The sequence below is a fragment of the Rhinoraja longicauda genome, chromosome 11 (assembly GCF_053455715.1).
Source record: "Rhinoraja longicauda isolate Sanriku21f chromosome 11, sRhiLon1.1, whole genome shotgun sequence".
In the NCBI taxonomy this organism is placed as follows: domain Eukaryota; kingdom Metazoa; phylum Chordata; class Chondrichthyes; order Rajiformes; family Arhynchobatidae; genus Rhinoraja; species Rhinoraja longicauda.
Window position 1 is genome coordinate 6613949 of NC_135963.1, and position 22226 is coordinate 6636174.

At 44.4% G+C, this 22226-nt stretch overlaps 1 protein-coding gene across 1 annotated transcript in view; it reads right to left on the reverse strand.

Moving 5' to 3' along the window:
• The window catches only part of LOC144598202 (calcium-activated chloride channel regulator 1-like), a 40924-nt gene that overhangs the window by 12141 nt on the left and 6557 nt on the right, over positions 1-22226 (reverse strand). Inside the window, exons 3-11 of the mRNA XM_078408090.1 lie at positions 16598-16748; positions 13911-14019; positions 12655-12820; positions 10829-11050; positions 10254-10478; positions 9998-10175; positions 4893-4999; positions 3700-3921; positions 1564-1825 (exon numbers count right to left, since the gene is read on the reverse strand). Coding sequence (XP_078264216.1) covers positions 1564-1825; positions 3700-3921; positions 4893-4999; positions 9998-10175; positions 10254-10478; positions 10829-11050; positions 12655-12820; positions 13911-14019; positions 16598-16748 — 1642 coding nt within the window. The remainder of the gene's footprint in view (positions 1-1563; positions 1826-3699; positions 3922-4892; positions 5000-9997; positions 10176-10253; positions 10479-10828; positions 11051-12654; positions 12821-13910; positions 14020-16597; positions 16749-22226) is intronic.

The following is a 22226-nucleotide window of genomic DNA, read 5'->3' on the forward strand; positions in this document are numbered from 1 at the left end:
TAAAATACCATCATAGCTATACAATTTGGCTCAAAATAGGAAAGAGTGGGGACTGGGGTATTTATCTAGACTAGTAAATGATGGCAAAGCAAATAGTGCTCAGAAATGGGCATAGGAACCAAGGCTGTTCACTACCCACAAGTTGAACTTGAACACAATGGTGCTCCAGCATTGAAACAGACTGTTTGGCCCACCATCTACATGCTGATCTTTAAATCCCATCTATACTAATTACCTTTACCAGTATTTGCAACTACATTTGCACACTTAGTAAAAATGTATGATAAATGTGACAAAATGCAGCAGGATATAATAAACTCCGCAAAAGTAATTGGCAAACAGACTTCTGCTTCTATGACTGTGTGTCAAATTGGAAGCTTAAAGAGGACACGCATTCCCAATAAAACAATGAGTAGATATTTTTCAATAGAAATATACAGATGCTGGTTAATAAAGAAAGATACAAAGTACTGGAGTAACTCAGCGGGTCAGGCAGCATCGCTGGAGAACATGCTAGGTGACGGTTTGGGCCAGGACCTAACTTCTGATTGATTTTTCAATGTCAGCTACTGTTAATGGGTACAACAACAATTGTTGCCTTTTGTTCTGCAATATTTGGTTCCATTGACAAAATTGACCTGGAGGTGAGGGGTCTCTAAGGTCAACGTGCAATTCTGATTACAGCCCGCCTCCCCCCATGCCCACCGATCCAATACATACCAAAAGCAAGGGCATTGTTTAAAGGAGATGTGTGAGACAAGATTTTTTACACAGAGCGTTGTGAGTGCCTGGAACATACTGCTGGAAGTGTGTATGAAGGAACTGCAGATGCTGGTTTACACCGAAGATAGACACGAAATGCTGGAGTAACTTCACGGGACAGGCAAAGAGAAGGAATGGGTGATGTTTTGGGTCGAGACTCTTCTCCAGACTCTTCAGTGTCAGTGGTGGTTGGGGCAGATGCTAGATGCAATAGTGGCATTTAAGAGACTTGTGGATAGGCACATGGATAAGCAGGGAATGGATGAGTATAGGTTATGGGCATCATGGTCAGCACAGACATTCTTGTGCTGTATTCTTCGATGTTCTAAGGGAAATTAAGTTGGTTCCACTGACTGGGTCAGAGAGCTAGCTGCAAATTATTTCTGTCATCTATTCACTTTTGACACTATGCTCAGGAAAGCACTACTTCCACCAATTGTCCCCAGAGGAGAAAACAGGAAAGCACTACTTCCACCAATTGTCCCCAGAGGAGTAATAGTGATATTATACTAGTTTCTATTGAACCTAAAAATTCCCAATATATGCAAAGTCACTATTACTCACTCTGACTCAAAGGTATGATTGAGCCAAGGGTAAATTTAAGCCTCAGGAGACCAACTTACTGGCATCACAATCAAAATTGGTAGGCTTTTTCAAACATATTTCACCATTAATTTCTATGTTGCTTTCTTTCATTTATGTCTTATGGAAAAGAAGCTAAGTTCTGCAACATTTCTACTTTTGTGGTATATACAATAGCACTATGTGCTCTAATTCACAGGGATGTTCAATATATCTTACCTAAGCCATCATCAGAAAGCTGCAGTCGAACTGGAGGACCACTAGGACGTTCAATAATAGCTGTCACATTTGCATAGAGGACTGGTAGAAATCCATAACTAACTTCCACATAAATAATCATTGGGCTAGTGAAATCCTTTCTGCTGATATGCCCGGTAACTTTGATTGGAGGAGTGCTTGCATCTGCTGCCCGGGATGTTACTGTGACTGTTATAACCTGGTTGCCCCCAAGATTCAGAATGCTGTAGATCCATGGTCCAGTCTGGGAAACAAAGAATCAATATATTTACGGGATCTGTAGGATCTTCCTCAAGATTTGTTCTATGTAGTTTACCACAGTTCAAATGTTAATTCCTGTCAATGCCAAATGAGCTGATATTAGCCAAGACTACACAACTTGCTAAGACATGAGACTGCTGGAAATAACTGGGACACTTACTCTTGGTGCTTTCCAGTTGATATCACTGGTAATGTTTCATCGTGAAATCGGGTGAACTCAGAATGCCTTCCATAGCTGAAGCCCGTGGCTGTCATTCTAATGTAAAGGATGTTTTATGCATAATATAGAGAAACCTGCAATGTTTCTATGAGACTGCTGTACTTCTCCTTGGTGGTAGAGATTGGAAGTCTGCAAGGTGATATCCACTTTCTTTCAAGTAACTGCAGTGCATGTTGTAAATGGTATACACTGTAACCTTAGTGCATCAGAAATGGAAGGAGTGAAGAATGCAGTAAAAAATAAAGTTGAAAGACTAAAAGCTCCATCAAACTAAGAATCCAAGTCTGCAATGCCTTTAGTTCCAAAAAGTAACAAACAGAAACGGTCAACATTTCAGGTCTATAACCCCGCCTCAGAATTTGGTGAAAGGTTATAGACCAAAAACCTTTACTACTTAATCTGCTGTTTTTCTCTCATTTTCTGTTTTTATTTTAGATTTCCATCATCTGCAGTTTTATTTTGATTTTTGTTTACTGATATTCATAGGCTCTGATACAGCCAGATGTTCTCCAAAAGGAACATCTGTTAAGAAACACTCAGATTTCTCTACAATCAGCACGGTCTAATTTGATGAGAATAACCAGAATAAGTATGGAGCTTATGATCTGTGACCTAAAGGACTAACTTAACTGAACTAGAGAGAGCACACAGGTCCTGCAAATGGCCAATATCTGTGACCAAGCCAATAACCTAAGCACCTACACAAGCAACCGACTGAGAGACATGACAGGAAGAGTTTGTTGGGTACAGAGAGGCAGTCAGTGCCCAACAGAAGGAGCATTTTGAAGATCAGCTCTATTGAGGTTCTTATTTTAATGCCGTTTATGATTCTGTCCCACAGTATAGTATCCTCTCAGCACTAATGATTAGAAAGTCAATTCAACAGCTGAAAAACAAAGCCTGGAGCAACAATAGTGCTAGCATTGAAACTGTGAGTCATTCATTCAGCATCATCAATGTGTACAACACCAGACTCCCAAAACATACTCTCGCCTCACTGACTCATTGGAACATAAATAGGCCAACTGGAGAATGAGCATTTGGTAAGAAACCAAGCAACTTTAACCTCTCCATTGAGATCACATGGGGGCCATGTTTAAAGACTTGAAGGGATATACAACACCTCAAGCTACCAGTCTCCTGTCCATTGAAGCACCACCTATTACCAGTGCATTCTGCACAGGATTCCAGAGTCATCTTGGGCCTCACAAATCTGGACTGGAAGTCATCCTTTTTCCTGACTGCGTAAGAATGGTTAAAGCAATCAATTGAGAAGGCTGCTTTGTCTTGCAAGGTGTCGAGCTACCTGGGTATTGGAGTTTCAATCCTAACTCTTATCTTGTAAATCACATAAATGCTTTTGGTAGTCAGGAGGTGTACTGTCTTCTAACTGTTCATTGACATTGAAGCTATTGTATGGAAGAGAGGCACATCTGTGTACAGGATGGACCTCAAGAAGCATTTAGACAATTTAGCCAAAGGAAAAGTAACTTGGCATTTCAATAATAGAATGGAAAACAGGGGTGGTCGAAGAAAAAAAAAAAAATGCTGGAAATACACTGCGAGCCATGCAACCTCCTGAGTAAGAAATATTATTAATATTTCAGTTTAATTGTAGCACATATTTTAATCCATACCTGTGCTGTGCCATTAATCTTAAGTCGAGCTGTGTGCACAGTCTGATTAATTTTAAAGTCACTGTTATTGTATATCTTTCCATTTGGGTCATACACAAATACATCAGGAGTCTGTGTCTCCCACGTAACCACAAAGGTTGTGTCATTGCCAATAGACTTATCGATAATGACAGTACCATTCAACCAAGTGTTGTTGTCAATGTTTGTTCCTGAATTTTCAAGCTGCGACCAAACAAACAGAATTATTATTTTACCATAAAGCAATCGTTAAAGTAAAAGAATAAGAGGAATCTAGTTCTCGGAAAGGTAAGTCCCCACCAAAATTATTTGATGAGCTTCAAGAATTGGGGTTATGCAGCAGACAAGACAGATAAAAAAACAGAAAGAATATGCTTGGGTTTGCTGTGATAATTTGCAAATGTCAATTGTTATATTAAACTACATAAACACTTTAAATAGTAAAAACAGAAAATGCTGGAAATAGCAGGGCAGGCAGCATCTGTGGAGAGGGAAAAACTGTCAACGGTTCATATTTTATTTTTCATATTTCAGATATAGCGCGGAAACAGGCCTTTTCGGCCCACCAAGTCCTCGCCGCCCAGCGATCCCCGCACATTAACACTATCCTACACACACTAGGGACAATTTTTACATTTACCCAGTCAATTAACCTACATACCTGTACGTCTTTGGAGTGTGGGAGGAAACCGAAGATCTCGGAGAAAACCCACGCAGGTCACGGTTCAGGTCCTGCTAATAATTTCCAGCATCTTCTGCCTTTTGTTTCAGATTTTCAGCATCTGCAGACTTTTTTATTTTTGTAAACTTATTTAAAAATTGATCTTATTTAAAAAAATCAAAACCATGCCATTAACACTTTAAATAATTAAATCTCAACACATTCAGTATTTGCAGGTTCTACCTGCACCACAACTCTTTGTTCCAATCCAGGCATGTGATTAGCTTGGTTCATGGGGTTTGCTGCAGTTACGTGAGTTTGGGGTTGGATGGGCAGGTGGCAATAACAGTCATGGAGTAGGTCAGGGACTCCAGGAGCAGCTGAAGTGGAAGCCAGAAACTCCAGGAGTGGCAAAAATGCAAGCTTAAGAGTCTGGGAAGGTGGGCAGTTGAACTATGGCCTATTGCAGTAATTTCTGCAACTTAGGCAGGGCCTTACTGAAAGGTAATCAAACCTGGATTGTCTGTTGGCTGCTGTCACCATTTTCAGATACTAATCCCGCGAAAGAATCAATTAATCCACTGGTGTCCAGGTTATCAGTTGCTGCAAACTGTAAGCCTCCTACAGAAATAAAATGATAAATGTTATGTCAACTCAGTGTTAACAGATGTTATCTCAACCCAATGATAAATTCCAACTCAGATGGTATACCTGACCTATACCAATTAAGAAGTTATCAAACAAGCATTGTGTATTACAACCAGATCTGTCCAACTGGGACTAAAACAGTTGAAAACCTTAACCCTGATATTAAATTGGTTCGTTCAGTGGGAACAATGTGAACAATGAGAGGAGGGAAATGTTGGATCTAAAATGATAAATGATTGCTTGAGCCTGCCCATTAAGGCAGATTCATCATTTGGTGGGACAAGGGATGATTTGTATCATAGCACAGTATCCTCAATATCTTCAATCCTGATTTACGGCGCCATCTGCATTAAGTTTGCACATTCTCCCTGTGACGGCATGGGCTCTTCCACGTATAGTGAGTTCCCTCACGGAAATACAGATTGGTAGTTAGCCACTGTAAACTGCTCCAAGTACGTAGGTAAGTGGTAAAATCTTGGAGGGATCGAATAGAATGTGGGGAAATTATTGTGTGAACGGAACTGCTCGATGAACCAGAATTGATTTGATAAGCCAAAATGGCTTTCTATGTCGTTTGGAACTATGAACTATGAACTGTCCTATGGAAGGGTTGAGCAAATTATGAGTTTTGGAGAAACTGTTTTATTCAAATCAGGGTTCAATTGTGAAATAACAGAAGGACTTGAGTCAGATGCATTTAAGAGGAAGCCAGTAAAACATCTGAGAGAGAATATATTGATGGCCTAAACTTGTTAGGTTCAAAAGTCCCTTTCAGTGCTTTATATGCTATGTAATTTAATGCTGCTAATTTTTGTTAGTTGATTAATTAATCCTTTCATTATACCTTCACAAAAATCCGTGCAATATGCCTTGTGCATAATTGAATCACAGAAGCATGCCAACTTCCTCCTTATGATTGCTAAAATGGTACAAGATCAGGAAGAAAATAAGGAGAAAATAAGTTCCACCAATTCAAGCTTTTGGATGAACTCCAAATTCAATGCTTTCACTTGAAGTTGTTTTGTTTGCTGTTCAAGTTATGCAGGGTAATCTAATATAAGCCTGTTAATACCAGCATAACAAAGGTGAAGGGGAATCCCATAGAACAAGCATCTGAAATGTTAGCATTCCTGGTTTCCTGACGGACAATTGCAATAGATTCCATGCCACAACTTCCAACAAATCTCCCTCTTGTGGAACCTCCAGATCTGATGGAAATTTAAAAGTCAGTGTCACAATTATGTGGAAAAGCTCCAGGAATAGATCCAATAATTTGGATCCAATAATCCAAGGTAAATTTCCCCGGTGTGGGATGAATAAAGGAATATATTATTATTAATACTAGCATAGGTTTTCAAAGAAGGCCCATTGTTGATAAACTGACAGTTACTTCAGGTTCTATGGACCAAGTTAAAGCACCTCCGGACCAAGAACACCTCAATTAATCACCTGTATAACTGTAAGGAGAGCTGTCAAAATTACAATAATCACAGAAGAATCTATTCTTGACTGCTGGTAAACCCCAAGCTGGAGGCCTGCTAAACTATTCACCTTGAGGGAGGTCTATATCCAGAAAGTCAACGTGATTTCTCAGAAGGGTGTAGAAAAGTAATCGTGATCTTCAAAGCAATATAACAAAGCAAGTGAAGTGCCAAGAACAAAATTATAGCTTGTTCCCCATCTTTGTTGATCTCACGAAAGCTTTTGTGACACTATTGTTTTTACACTATTGTTCGTTGAATGCAAGATCATGTTAAAATAAGGTTCTCTGAAAAGTTCATCATAATTGACAACATCATGATAGTATGATGACCAGAGTAATAGATGATGGAGACCCTCTCCCAGTTACCAATGATGTGTAACAATGCGATGAGCTTGTCCCCACACTGTTCAGTATGTTCTCCGTGTAACTGTCTGATGCCTACCCAGATAAAGAGGATAGAATCAAACTTATATGCAGGACTGATGATGCTCTTTTTTGCCCGAGGAGACATTTAGTAAAATCCAAAGTATGAGAAACTACATGAAGGAATATTGTGTTTGCTGATGACTACGCATTCAATGAAAGCTCAGAAGCTGAGGAAGGATTTGCTGGCATTGGATATGGTCTAGGGGAGGTTTACGAGAATGATCCCAGGGATGATTGGGTTGACATATGAGGATGTTTGATGACTCTGGGCTTGTATTCACTGGAGTTTAGAAAGATAAGGAGGGATCTCATTGAAACCTACTGGATAATGAAAGGCCTAGTTAGAGTCGACATGGAAAGGTTATTTCCAATAATTGGAGAGTCTAGATCCAGAGGGCACAGACTGAATAAAAGGATGTACATTTAGAATGGAGATGAGGAGGAATTCCTTTGGCCAGAGGGTGGTGACTCTGGAATTCATTGCTACAGACAGCTGTGTAGGCAAAGGCATTGGCTATTTTTAAAGCGGAGATAGATAGGTTCTGGACTAGTAAAGGCATCACAAACATGTTTGTGAATGGTCAGATGCGTTCAGTCGTGGACAGGATTGTTATTCATGGAAGCATTCTCTCAAGATTAGTCAACAGGCAGCTCTGCTTTTGGAAGACAAGTAAAATGTGGAAAGAAAAGTAATCATCCTAAAGACAAAGCTGAAAGTGTATAGTGTTATGTCAAACTCATCTTACTCTATGCTTGCGAGACATGGACAGTGTACAGCCGATGTGCCAAACACCGGAACCACTTCCTCATGCCCTGTCTATGCAGGATACTTCACCTCAAGTGGAAAAACAGATTCCAGCCATACAGATTCCATTCACATCCTACCACTTACACGTTGTTGCAAGAATCGCAGATCAGAAGAACAGTATATGTCAAGAGAAAGTCTGATGACACAATACCAATGCAGCTAGTTTATGTAAAGCTGATTGAGGACAAACGGTGGAAATAAAAAGCGTTTCAAATTCTCTCAGAACATCCCTGAAGAGTTTCAATAATGACACAACCATTGGCAATAATGAGCATTGGACTGTCCTGTTTGGAGTACCCGTATAAAAAGGACTGCTCGCTCAAATGAGGAAGCTCATTTGCTCAGGAAGGAAATCTCAAAAATCTCAAAAATCAAGAACCACTGATGCTGCAGTATCCCCACTGCCAGTTGTGTGAGAAAAACTATTGAGCCCAGGTTGGTCTAATCAGCCATCTCTGTATCCAGCACAAACCTATAGACCTAGATGTCATGATCTTCCTCGAGAATGAGTGATAAACAACATAAATTATATGTCATAGAAAAATAGAAACAGAAAATAGGTGCAGGAGGAGGCCATTTGGCCCTTCGAGCCAGCACCGCCATTCATTGTGATCATGGCTGATCATCCACAATCAGTAACCTGTGCCTGCCTTCTCTCCATATCCCTTGATTCCACTAGCCCCTAGAGCTCTATCTAACCATCTTTTAAACCCATCCAGTGAATTGACTTCCACTGCCTTCTGTGGCAGAGAATTCCACAAATTCATAACTCTGGGTGAAAAAGTTTCTTCTCACCTTAGTTTTAAATGGCCTACCCTTTATTCTTAGACTGTGGCCCCTGGTTTTGGACTCCCCCAACATTGGGAATATTTTTCCTCCATCTAGCTTGTCCAGTCCTTTTATAATGTTATACGTCTCTATAAGATCCCCTCTCATCCTTCTAAACTCCAGTGAATACAAGCCCAGTCTTTCCAATCTTTCCTCATATGACAGTCCCTCCATCCCAGGGATTAACTTTGTGAACCTACGCTGTACTGCCTCAATAGCAAGGACGTCCTTCCTCAAATTAAGAGACCAAAACTGCACACAATAAATACTCCAAATGTGGTCTCACTAGGGCCCTATACAACTGCAGACGGACCTCTTTGCTCCTATACTCAAATTCTCTCGTTATGAAGGCCAACATGCCGTTAGCTTTCTTCACTGCCTGCTGTACCTGTATGCTTACTTTCAGTGACTGGTGTACAAGGACACCAAGGTCTCGTTGCACTTCTCCTTTACCTAATCTGACACCATTGAGATAAAAATCTGCCTCCTTGTTTGGATAACCTCACATTTATCTGCATTATATTGCATCTTCCATGCATCTGCCCACTCACTCAACCTGTCCATGTCACCCTGCAACCTCCTAACATCCTTTTCCATTCGACCTTGGCCAGCTCCTCTCTCATGCCTTCATAGTCTCTTTTGTTCAACTGCAATACTGACATTCCTGGTTTAACCTTCTCCCTCTCAAATTGCAGATTAAAACTAATCATATTATGGTCACTACCTCCAAGCAGTTCCTTTATCTTGAGTTCCCTTATTAAATCTGGTTCATTGGACAACACCAAATCCAGAATTGCCTTCTCTCTGGTAGGCTCTAGTACAAGCTGCTCTAAGAATCCATCTCGGGGGCACTCTACAAACTCCCTTTCTTGGGGTCCAGAACTAACATGATTTTCCCAGTCTACCTGCATATTGAAATCCCCCATAACCACAGTGGCATTACCTTTGTTACATGCCAGTATTAACTCCTGTTGCAATTTACACCCTATATCCGGGCTACTGTTTGGGGGTCTGTAGATAACTCCCATTAGTGTCTTACCTTTACAATTCCTCAACTCTATCCACAGTGACTCTACATCGTCAGTCCCTATGTCACCCCTTGCAAGGGACTGAATTTCATCCCTCACCAACAGATTGATTTATGAACAATTAATTCAGAGGGACACTAACTAACTTCTTATTTTTGTTGAATTCGCAATAATCAGGAGAAAAGTCACGCCAAATCCAGATTTTAGATGGAGTCCATATTTAATGCTCCCACCTGAAGTTCCTTTGTCTGTTGTTTACGCTATGTTGGCTAATTTAATATAAACCTGTTAATACCAGCATAACAACGGTGAAGGAGAATCCCGTAGAACATGCAAATGAAATGTTTGCATGTTCGGTTTCCCAGTGGAAAATTGCAATGTCTTTCAATACCAGTTACCTGTCATAGCTGAGAGCTCTTCTAATTCTTTAGCTGCGGTTGGCCCTAACGCAATAGTGTGGATTACAGATCCACTTTCTTCTACTTCTTGGAAGCAATTGCTTATTCCTCCATCTATTCCATCTGTCAGTAAAATGATTTCATCCCCCTGCGTAGCATTGTCGTCTCCACGAAGTACCTGTAACAATGATTTATCCACATGGGGAAAAATGTAACAATTAAAATTGAGAGAATTGACCAAATTTTATAGGTTTACCTCAAAGCCAGACCGAATTCCTGCACAAATGCTCGTTCCTCCACCAGCTGTTGCCGGTAACAGCTTTACAAGTTCCTCTCTCGTGATATCACTAACGATCATTTTTAACTGTGTTTGAATGTTTGCAGAGGTGCTAAAAGTGACAATTCCAGCTTGTGATCCTGTCTCAGCAATCTGCTGCAAGAATATCTCGGCTGCTTGTCGGAGCCTGTCAATGCGATTCCGCTGTGTATCAAAAAAGCACAATTTAATATCCAGCTATTTGATTGTCTTAAACTTTGTATTTAAACAAAAAAGATCTTGTAAAATGTATTAAAGAATTTATGTGAATGTAGGTTAACCAAGAGGCTTGTTTTGGTCTAGATGGTATCAAGTTTCTACTTCATTGATACTTAAGCCACGGACAGGCAGGTAGAGAACCACCCATCCCACTCGACCTCTATGCCTTGTAGATGAAGTGGATGACTTAGGAAGCCTGTAGATGTGACACTCACATCAGAATACCCAGCCCCCGACCTTTTCGTGTTAGAGTCACAGTAGGGTTTCACCCCAGAAATTAATATCAATGAACTTACCGATGACATGCTTCCTGAAACGTCAAGAACTAAGCAAAGCACACGGTCTTTGGCTTGTAGAAGTGTGAAATTTGGTTTAACTGAACCATTGTGGGGTGAAGAAATGTTTTGGAAATCTTCGGACTTGCTGATCACATCCCAAGTGCTCCTGTAATTGCACATTTTGTTCTGCATGTTTGGTGCTTCAGGATTGTGAGTGTTGTTATCACAGAATTTATCCACCTGGATATTTGTACAAAGGATACCAGGGTTTAAGTGGCTTGAGCATTAGATAAGACATCTCTGGTTAAAAACGCCGAATGAGGTCTCATTAAATGTAATAGAATTCTTAGTGTGAATTGAGTGTAAGACCTTCAAGGCTGGCGGAGTGTTTTTCTACAGATAAACTTGCAGCGATATTTGTTAGTGCCACCCATGATGGTTTAACCTAATGTGGCAGTGGAGTGGGGAGAAAAGCAGCAGGTCAGCAGGAGCAGTGTTTGAGCAAAAGTTGAGATTCAGTCAAATAAGTTCAATGGCAAAAACAGGCAGGAGCAGGTTAATGAAGACAATGGGACTGGCAATCTGAAATGTCTGATGTACGGAGGGAACTTGGGTCCAAATCCGTAGCTTCCTGAAAGCAAGTGGTAAAGAACGCCCATGATGTGCTTGCGTTCATTGGTCAGAGCATTGATTATAAAAAGTAGGAATTCATTGGAGCTTTATAGGATTAGAACAAATATAAGAACAAATATATTGGGAGATTGCAGACGGCTGCACAACTTATAGGGTTGTCATAGTAGGGAATTTTAACTTTCCCAATATAGACTGGGACTGCCATAGTATCAAGAGCTAAGACCGGGTTGAAATTGTCAAATGTGTTCAGGAAAGTTCCTTTAGCCATTATGTAGAGGGCACTGCAAAGCTTGACCTATTCTTAGGAAATTGGGAAGGGCAAGTGACTAAAGTGTTGGGGAGCGAGCCTTTGGGACCACTGAGCACAGCTCTATTAGCTTTAAAATAGTCATAGGTAAAGAGGACAGGATCACTGATAATTCTAAAGTTATAATTCTGAATTGGGGCAAGGACAACTTTGATCGTAATAGACACAAACTTGCAAAATTGATTGGGGGAGGTTGTTTGCAGCCAAAAGGATGTCCAGAAAGTAGGATGCATTTTTAAGTGTGTGATGGTGAGAATTCAAAGCATGCATATTCCTGTAAAAATGAAGGGCAAAGCAGGAGGGAGTAAGGATGGCTGGATGATGAAAGAAAGCTGAATGAAAATGTCTCAGATACAATAACATTTAAAACCTATTGACGTTGAGGTTCATTACATCAAAAAATGTTCTTTGACTGGGATATCATGCAAACAAAAACTTTTCTCTGTATCTTGTATGTGTGACAGTAATAAACTAAAGTAGAATGGAAGAAGAAAATTTAAGTTACACCCATTAAAAGAAATAACTTTAAATAATCAAGTAAAATGGAAAGAAGAATAGACTGATCTCCCTCTTTGCCTCCTAATCTACAAACCACGAACCCCCATAGTAATCAGTGGGCTTCAAATCTCACACCAGGCCTGGACCTGGTATTGGATATGAGAACAATACCCCAGCATGACGTTGTGGGATCCAACCAAGACTGGGCTCCACCATTGGATAGGATTCCAGCGGATGGAACGAAAATTGACAAGAGTCGGCCTCTCGAATCAGTAAGTCCCCAGACTCTCGCCGAAGTCTCAACGACCTAATGAGTAAGTGTGGCTGATCCATTTGGAGCCAACATCAACAACCAACACAACCTGGGCAAATAACTAGGGAACAAGCTTCTAGTGGCTCTACTTACATTCGGCAATCCTTGTAAGTACATTATTGAAGTTGATGACATCTGATTTTTCTCTGGGAAGAACTGACATCCCTTGTTTGGTAATCCTGTGCTTTTATCAATTGTACACAAGGAACACAAACTGCCCTTACATTCAGCAGTCATTCCCCTTATGCTGAGAGAACATCTGAAAGTCAAAATAATAATTAGACAACTGCACATGCTTATATTTATACACTTGACAATTTCATCAGAAATGACTTGGAGTGGATAATTCATGGGTCTTCTCATTACTGGCCAATTCTTTCATTGTAACACATTGATTGGACTTCCCAGCCCACAAACAACACCCTTCAAAGATTATTGGGGATGACTTTCAGTACTTTTATTGGCAGTTGCTGCTAATAATCCTTCCTGTCTTTCATATTCTAAAAACCACAATCAAGCAACTCCATAGCTTGATTTTGTCAATACATCTACTGCAGCAGATGACACATCCAGGTAAGCCACTAAACTGAGCTCCTGACTGCCCTTTCAGTCTGTTTTCTTGCACAAAAAATCCCCATGGCACAGCTTAGAAGAAAAATAGTGACCACTCAGAACTCCAAGACATAAGGTGCTGGAGTAATTCAGTAGGTCAGACAGCATCTCTGTAGAACATGGATAGATGACGTTTTGGGTTGGGATCCTTCAAACTATTTGTGGTGGGGAAGGGGGATGGGCAAGAAAGCTGGAAGAGAGGTGGGAGAAGGACAAAGGCTTGGTAAGTGATAGGTGGATATAGGTGAGTGGGTTTGGTTGGCAGATGGTTGAATGACCCGAATCGTTATCTATCCATTTCTCCAGAGATGTTGCCTGACTCGCTTTGTTACTCCAGTACCTAGGGGTCACCCCCAAGAACAACACCAGTCAATTGTAGTGCAAACCTTAGGGATTGTAACATCCTATTAATCAATCTGTTTATTTTTGTAAATCTGTAGTTTTTTGTATATGCAAGAAAAAGAGGGAGTTCTTCTTCACTCCTGGCCAACGTGTTCTTCATCCAGCATAATTTAAAACAAATGTAAAGTTCAATATCAAATTGTTGTTTGTGAGGGCAAGCTTTATGCAGTATTGGTTGCCATATTCCTTAAAACAGCATGTAAAAATTATACCATTGGCTGCAATACATTTTTGGACATATCAAGATGAAGAAAGTTACTACAGAAATGCAAGTTCTTCCCTTTACACCCAATACATTCTTGACTAGAGATTCCTACGAGCTAACAAAATCATACCTTGTTGCTTCAGTGGTTCTATTGCTGGATTTGTAAAATGGAATCAGATCATTATGTTCATTAAATACACCCCAGCGAAAACGAGCCCATTCATGAACCAATACTCTACCTACAAAAGTAAGATGTTTATTTTAATAGTGAACTCATTGCTTTCATGTTCTTAAGATATAAGCGGTACAATTATTTCTGCAGGTTTAGCTATTGACGTAATTCCCTTGCAAGGGCAAAATAGTCTCAATGGGATGGTTATTTTTCTGCAATTATAAAACTAATTAGAGTTGTTTTGTCTGAATCAACAAATGTGAGCTGTGGTCATGATATGCAGTATAATAGGTAAATGACCAAGCAGCCACTTTCACCATACCTCTTTCTTACTCACCTCGAGCCTAAGATAACCTATGCTGGAGGCATTTTCAATTAGAAGCTTATTTCAATTGGAAATCCTCACATTTCCTTATAATTATGCAGTCGTGGTTTGAATTGAAAACGTGCCAGATTTAATGGCAGTGGCAACTCTGGTTACTTGTATGTAGCCAGACTCATTCTGGAAACATTCAAGCAAGCTGAAGGTCCATTGTAGGTCACATTTCTTTTCATTTTCTGATATTTTGCATTTTAGAATTCCCCTTTAGAACCAAGAAACAATAGACCCATTATTCTGACATCTTATGAGGAAGATATGCTGGAACGCTAAGGGACACTTGAATTTATTGGCTGGCAGTAACGTTTATGATCGCTAATGAATCGAGATGAATTTTTCTGACAAAGTAACTAATAAACAATAACGTATTAATATAACATAGTTCAATGTTCCAAGGAGTTTTATGTAAGCATTTTCAAAAATAATGAAAACCTCCATGTTACAATATAGGGCAGATGGGGAAAGGACTGGTTGCAGAGGAAGCTAAGAAATGCCATCAGGAGGAGATGTTGAAGGTGACAGAAGGAAAATACAAAACTATGAACTTTTTTGTGGCACCTTATGGACAATCTTCTGAAACATCAAAAACCCACTGGGTCTCTCTCACTTATTTGGCTTATTACAGTATTCAAAAACTCTAGCAAATTTAATTCTAGGATTTCCCTTTCATCAATCCATATTGACTCTGTCCAGTCTCATTATTTTCTAAATGCCCTGTTAACATTTCTTTATTATTTTCTAAACTACTGATAGTAAGCTACTTATCCTTGCAACCTTCCACAAGTATCACTCTGCCTTTATACTGTTTCATTCCCCTACCTTTTCCTATTTGAACGAATCTTCAACCAGTCACTTATTACTTTTACCGATCAGCCAAAACATTATGACCACTGACAGGTGAAGTGAATAACATTGGTTATCTTGTTGCAATGGCACCTGCAAGGGGTGGGATATATTATGCAGCAAGTGACTAGTCAGTTCTTGAAGTTGATGTGTTGGGTGCAGGAGAAATGGGCAGGAGTAAAGACCTGAGCAACTTTGACAAGGGCCATATTGTTATGGCCAGACGACTGGGTCAGAGCATCTCTGAAATGGCAAGGCTTATGGGGCGCTCCCTGTCAGCAGTGGTGAGAACCTACCGACAGTGGTCCGAGGAGGGACAAACCACAAATTGGCAACAGGGTGTTGGGCGCCCAAGGCTCATCAATGCACGAGGCCAACGAAGGCTATCCCGTCTGGTCCGAACCGACTGTGGGAAGACGACAAGCCGGTGGGGGGAGTGTGATGCTCTGGGCAATGTTCTGCTGGGAAACCCTGGGTCCGGCCATTCATGTGGACGTCAATTTGACACGTGTCACCTGCCTAAACATCGTTGCAGACCAGGTACACCCCTTCATGGCAATGGTATTCCTTGATGGCTGGATAATAGCCCTGCCACACTACACACTTTGTTCGAGAATGGTTTGAGGAACATGATGAAATGTTCAGGGTGTTGCCCTGACCTCCACATTCTCCAGATCTCAATCTGATTGAGCATCTGTGGGATGTGCTGGATCGACAAGTCCGATTCACGGCGGTTCCACCTTGCAACTTACAGGACTTGAAGGATCTACTGCTAATGTTTTGGTGCCAGATACCACAGGACACCTTCAGGGGTCTTGCAGAGTCCATGCCTCAGCGGGTCAGCGCTGTTTTGGCACACGGAGGACCAATAGCATATTAGACAGGTGGTCATAATGTTTTGGCTGATCGGTGTATTATTATTAATGCATTACATATTATCTCGTGATCCACAATTTCCTCCTGACATTTTATTGAGCACTTTCTGAGAATCCAAATTGTTCCCCTTTAGCTACCCCTCCTCGTTCCACCCTCAAAAATAACACAAACATGTTGCTTTGGGCTTATTTTGTGAATTTCTTACTACCTTGCTGCCAAGTCCTTAACAATTGATTAAAGCGTTTGGATTGGTATATGGTTTCCTGTTTTCTCTAGCCCTCTTTTGAATAGCAGGTTCATGTCTGCTACCATGCAAATAATGAAAGATATTTTATAATTTTTGGAACACTCCCACACTCTTTACACCCATTGCTTTGTGAAACATGGTGGGACAGTCAACCCCTAACTTTTAGTTGTGATTTTCAATGGGCTTTAGATCTGCAATCATATCATTGAAGCTTGAAGAGCTGAATAGCCTACATGTGCTCCTACGTCGCGTCGTGAATACACATGCTGCAGCAGTGCAAGGTTTTTCAAAATAATTTACCTTTTGGACCATAAACTGAGGTCATTTTATCGTTTAGAATGAACTTTGGGGTGAAATGAATGTACCGGCCCATCTCGCCACATCCGCCATACTGCAGGGTGTACGGTGCATCTTTATGTTTAAGGTATGGTTCAGCAATGATCACATCAGCCTATGAAAGAAAATTGAATGTTTCCATGTGAAAATCATTGCACATTAAAAAAAAGCACTGCCAAGAGCAGAATTGTAGATGGACTAGGTCTGAGACTTCTGTACAAAAATGCCAACATTTTCAGAAATGTCTGCCTTGCTCCTCTTTCCATTCATCATTGCTCTGATTCACCTCTCCCCTAACATTCCACCTCTCAGTATTTATGGATCTTAGAACTAACTCTCACATACTGCTGGACATCTTTCTTCTTTTTCATTGCCCCTGAGGATCCATATTTCCCTGTGCTGCCCCTTGTTTCTCCGATGTCAAAATTCCACAGATTGTGTTCAAGGACCAACTTCCAGCTAACACCACAAGATCTGGAACATGATATTGGTGCAATCAGGGACATCTGGGTGAGCGAAGGGCAGGACTGGCAGCTGAATGTTCTCGGTTGTAAAGTTTCACTCGTGTCAGAAGCCTCTGCGGAACAGGCGGGGAGGCACATTGCTGATCGGGGAAGCAATTTTGCAATACTCAGTGGATTGGAGGGATCAGCCAATTAAACGATACCCGTAGAATTTTGGAATAAGAGAGGGACAGTCATTTAGATTATACTTTGATCAGAGGAGAGGTTATATTGTAGGCACCCGCGGCAGTCAATAGGACATGGTATGTAGGCAAATCTTAGAAGGGTGTAAAAGCAATAGAGTTACAGTAGCAGGAGATTTTAACTTTCCCAATATTGACTTGGATTGATGGGATTATGGCGAGTCTGGAGGCTTGTTCTTTGTTGAAGAAATTTATTGCGACAGCAATATTCGATCACAAAGTTTACATAACGAGATTACAGACAACCATTAAAACTAACTGTTCTCTTCGAAGGAGTCTATCAACTAACTCCTTTGGGCGCCAAAACCACACGTGACGACGCTGTCCATTCAGCGGTCTCACTCCCTGGACCAATCCTTACGGTCGCACCCACACGTGACCTTGCTGGCCAATCTGAGGGTTCGACATCTAGGACCACTCTCTATGGTCGCCCCCCCAGAACCCGAGGTACGGAACCTAGCAGGGAGCCGGATTTCGCGACCAGAACGAGTAAGGAGAGGGGCAGCCGGAACCACAAGAGCGGGGGGTCCTGGACCGGGTGGAACTGCAGGAGTGGGGGTTCCTGGACCGGGTGGAACTGCAGGAGGACAGCCTTGCCGAGGCTGTTGACCGACCAGGACAGGGCTGTCCGGATCCAAATGCGCAGGTTTCAGCCTGGACACCGAGACGAGCTCACTCCTGCCGCCCACGTCTAAGGTGAAGGTGACCGTCCCTTTACGCAAAATCTGGAAAGGCCCTTCATAGACCCTCTGCAATGGGGAACGATGGGCATCTCTACGCAGAAATACAAACTCACAGTCCTTCAAGGCAGGCGGTTCGTGCACCATGAGACACCCATGACGCGAAGTCGGAACCGGAGCCAGGGAACCCACACGTGCCCGGAGTGATGCTAACACCGACGGAACTGACGGCAGCTGACCAGAGGACTCCGGCAGCAAATCTCCGGGTACTCGAAGTGGCGAGCCATGTACTAGTTCCGCGGATGACGTACCGAGATCCTGCTTAGGAGCGGTCCGGATGCCCAAAAGGACCCAGGGAAGTTGGTCTACCCAGTCCGGGCCCTCCAGCCTCGCACTGAGGGACGCCTTGAGTTGTCGGTGGAACCTCTCCACGAGCCCATTAGCCTTAGGGTGGTACGCCGTGGTGTGTTGCAACCGGGAGCCGTACAGCTCTGCTAGCGTGGCCCAGAGAGTAGAGGTGAACTGTGGCCCCCTGTCGGTGGTGATAACAGACGGGACCCCGAAATGGGCCACCCAATGGAGGGCCAGGGCCCTGGCACAAGAGGCAGCAGAGGTATCTGACAATGGGAAAGCCACCGGCCACCGGGTGAACCGATCCACTACCGTGAGTAGATGGGTGTAGCCCCGGGAGGAAGGTAAAGGTCCAACTAAATCCACGTAAATATGGAAAAAGCGGACCGCAGGGACCGCAAACTCTTGTACTGGGGGTTGAACATGTGGTTGGACTTTAGCGGTCTGGCAGGGAACGCAGGAACGGGCCCAAACAGCTACCTGCTTTCGCAGGCCATGCCACACAAACCGAGCGGCTATTAAGGCAGAGGTGGAGCGGATGGACGGGTGCGTCAGCCCGTGAATGGCATCAAATACCCGGCGCTGAACGGGGAACGATGGGCATCTCTAAGCAGAAATACAAACTCACAGTCCTTCAAGGCATGCTGTTCGTGCACCATGAGACACCCATGACGCGAAGTCGGAACCGGAGCCAGGGAACCCACGCGTGCCCGGAGTGATGCTAACACCGACGGAACTGACGGCAGCTGACCAGGGGACTCCGACAGCAAATCTCCGGGTACTCGAAGTAGCGAGCCATATACTAGTTCCGCGGACGACGCACCGAGATCCTGCTTAGGAGCGGTCCGGATGCCCAAAAGGACCCAGGGAAGTTGGTCTACCCAGTCCGGGCCCTCCAGCCTCGCACTGAGGGACGCCTTGAGTTGTCGGTGGAACGTCTCCACGAGCCCATTAGCCTGAGGGTGGTACGCCGTGGTGTGTTGCAACCGGGAGCCGTACAGCTCTGCTAGCGTGGCCCAGAGGGTAGAGGTGAACTGTGGTCCCCTGTCGGTGGTGATAACAGACGGGACCCCGAAACGGGCCACCCAATGGAGGGCCAGGGCCCTGGCACAAGAGGCAGCGGAGGTATCTGACAATGGGAAAGCCTCCGGCCACCGGGTGAACCGATCCACTACCGTGAGTAGATGGGTGTAGCCCCGGGAGGAAGGTAAAGGTCCGACTAAATCCACGTGAATATGGAAAAAGCGGACCGCTGGGACTGCAAACTCTTGTACTGGGGGCTGAACATGGCGTTGGTCTTTAGCGGTCTGGCAGGGAACGCAGGAACGAGCCCAAACAGCTACCTGCTTTTGCAGGCCATGCCACACAAACCGAGCGGCTATTAAGGCAGAGGTGGAGCGGATGGACGGGTGCGCCAGCCCATGAATGGCATCAAATACCCGGGGCTGAAGGGAGGGTGGCACCACCGGCCTAGGACGGAGGAGGGAAACATCACACCAGACTTTCGTACCCGCAGGCCCGCAGGCCACCTGAGCCAACTTTAACCCTGAAGTGGCGGACTGGTATGCCGAGGCAGTGCCCGCCAGAAGCTGTGCCTCCGCAAGCTCCTGGGGATCCACCTCGCAGTCTACCGCAGGGCGAGACAGGGCGTCAGCAACGGCATTAAGCTTACCCGCGACATGACGGACATCGGTGGTAAACTCAGAGATGGCAGTTAGGTGCCGCTGCTGGCGGGCCGACCATGGGTCGGACAATTTGGAAAAAGCAAAAGTTAACGGTTTATGGATCGTAAAGGCCACAAACGGGCAGCCTTCTAGGAAATACCTAAAGTGACGGACAGCTAAGTAGAGAGCCGGAAGCTCTCGGTCAAAGGCGCTATATTTCAGCTCAGCCGAACTCAGTTGCCGGCTGAAAAACGCCAAGGGCTGCCAAAGGCCACCGACCTGCTGTTCCAAAACCCCTCCCACCGCCACGTCAGACGCATCAACCGTCAGGGCCATGGGGGCGGAGCGGCTCGGGTGGACCAGCATGGTGGCGTCTGCCAAAGCCGCCTTAGCTGCTGCAAAGGCCGACTCCGCGGCCGAGGACCATACCAACTCTACAGGTTTACCCGCAAGGCACTGGAAGAGCGGGCGCATGACCCGTGCTGCTGCCGGGACGAACCGATGGTAGAAGTTCACCATGCCAACGAACTCTTGCAGACCCTTCACTGTGGTGGGCCGTGGGAATGCACGGATAGCCTCCACCTTCTCGGGCAAAGGGGTGGCGCCGGCAGGGGTGATTCTGTGCCCTAAGAAATCGAAAGAAGGGAGGCCAAATTGACACTTGGAGGGTGTGGTCTTGGAGCCGCTGGAATACAGTCCGCAAGTGGACCAGGTGTTCCTGCTCCGAGGGGCTGGCGACCAGGATATCATCTAAATAAATGAACACAAAAGGCAAATCTCGACCAACACGGTCCATGAGTCGCTGGAAAGCCTGTGCCGTGGTCTTTAAACCGAAAGGCATGCGCAACCATTCGAACAACCCGAATGGAGTGATCGTGGCAGTTTTTGGTATGTCTTCCGGACGCACAGGGATCTGGTGGTAGCCCCGCACCAAATCAATCTTGGAGAACACCAGGGCACCTTCCAGCCCAGACGAGAAGCCCTGGAGGTGCGGTATGGGGGTAGCGGTCGGCCGTGGTGACGGCATTGAGGCGCCGGTAATCGCCGCATGGTCTCCACCCCCCAGATGCTTTGGAGACCATATGCAACGGCGAGGCCCACGGGCTGTCGACTGACGGACAATGCCCATTTCCTCCATCTTTCTGAATTCTGCCCGCGCCACCACCAGCTTGTCGGGTGGTAACCTCCGGGCCCGAGCGAAAACGGGGGGGCCCTCGGTGCGGATGTGGTGAACCATGCCATGCCTGGCCGAAGGGGGTGTCGAAGCATTGGACGAGCAGCTCTGGAAACTCCGCCAGGACCTCAGCATATGGGTCGGGGGCCGCGACGATGGCCTAGACAGTTGGGCTGGGCGTGGTGGCGGCCGGCGGAGCGGCCGGCTCATCGCTGCTGGCGGATGGTCGAAGGTCGTTATCGCGGATATCGGGGACTAGTGAAAAGGCCCAGAGGAAATCTGCGCCTAGGATCGCCTGGCTGACGTCCGCGATAATGAATGGCCATTCGTATGTGCGGATGCCTAAAGCCAGGAACATTGTTCGCGTACCATGCGTGCGGATGGGGCTGCCATTAACCGCGATGAGGGTAGGACCTGTCTTACCCGATCTGGTCTCGAGGCCGTTCGGCGGTACAATACTGACTATGGCTCCTGTGTCAACCAAAAATTCTGTGTCTGTGAATCGGTCTCGGGCGTAGAGGCGTCGGTTCTGGCCAATCGCTACCGCGTCTATGTACGATCGGCCGAGGCATTTCCCGAGAAGGTACAAGGTGAGCAGCAGTTGCGGGATTCTCCACCCCATCGTAGATGGTAATAGCACCAGCCGCGCTTGTGCGGATCCTTTTGGCGGGCTTTTGGAGAATTGGCGGGAGACTCGGCGCCATCTTTACGCCGCTGTGGCACGGCCGCTGATGTCGAGACCTTGTTGATTGAACTGCTTCTTTTTGATTTGGACGCCATGAGCGCATCGGCTTTTTCTGCATATGCCACGGGGTCCTTAAAAGAACAATCCGTGAGCATGAGTTTGACATCTTCGGGAAGCTTCTCTCGGAATGCCTGCTCGAACATGAGGCAATCCGTATGTTCACCTGCTAGCGCTAACATTTCAGCCATGAGAACGAATGGCAGCCGATCTCCGAGATCCAGTAGGTGCATAAGCCTCTTAGCTCGGTCATGCCTACTGAATCTGAAGGTTCGT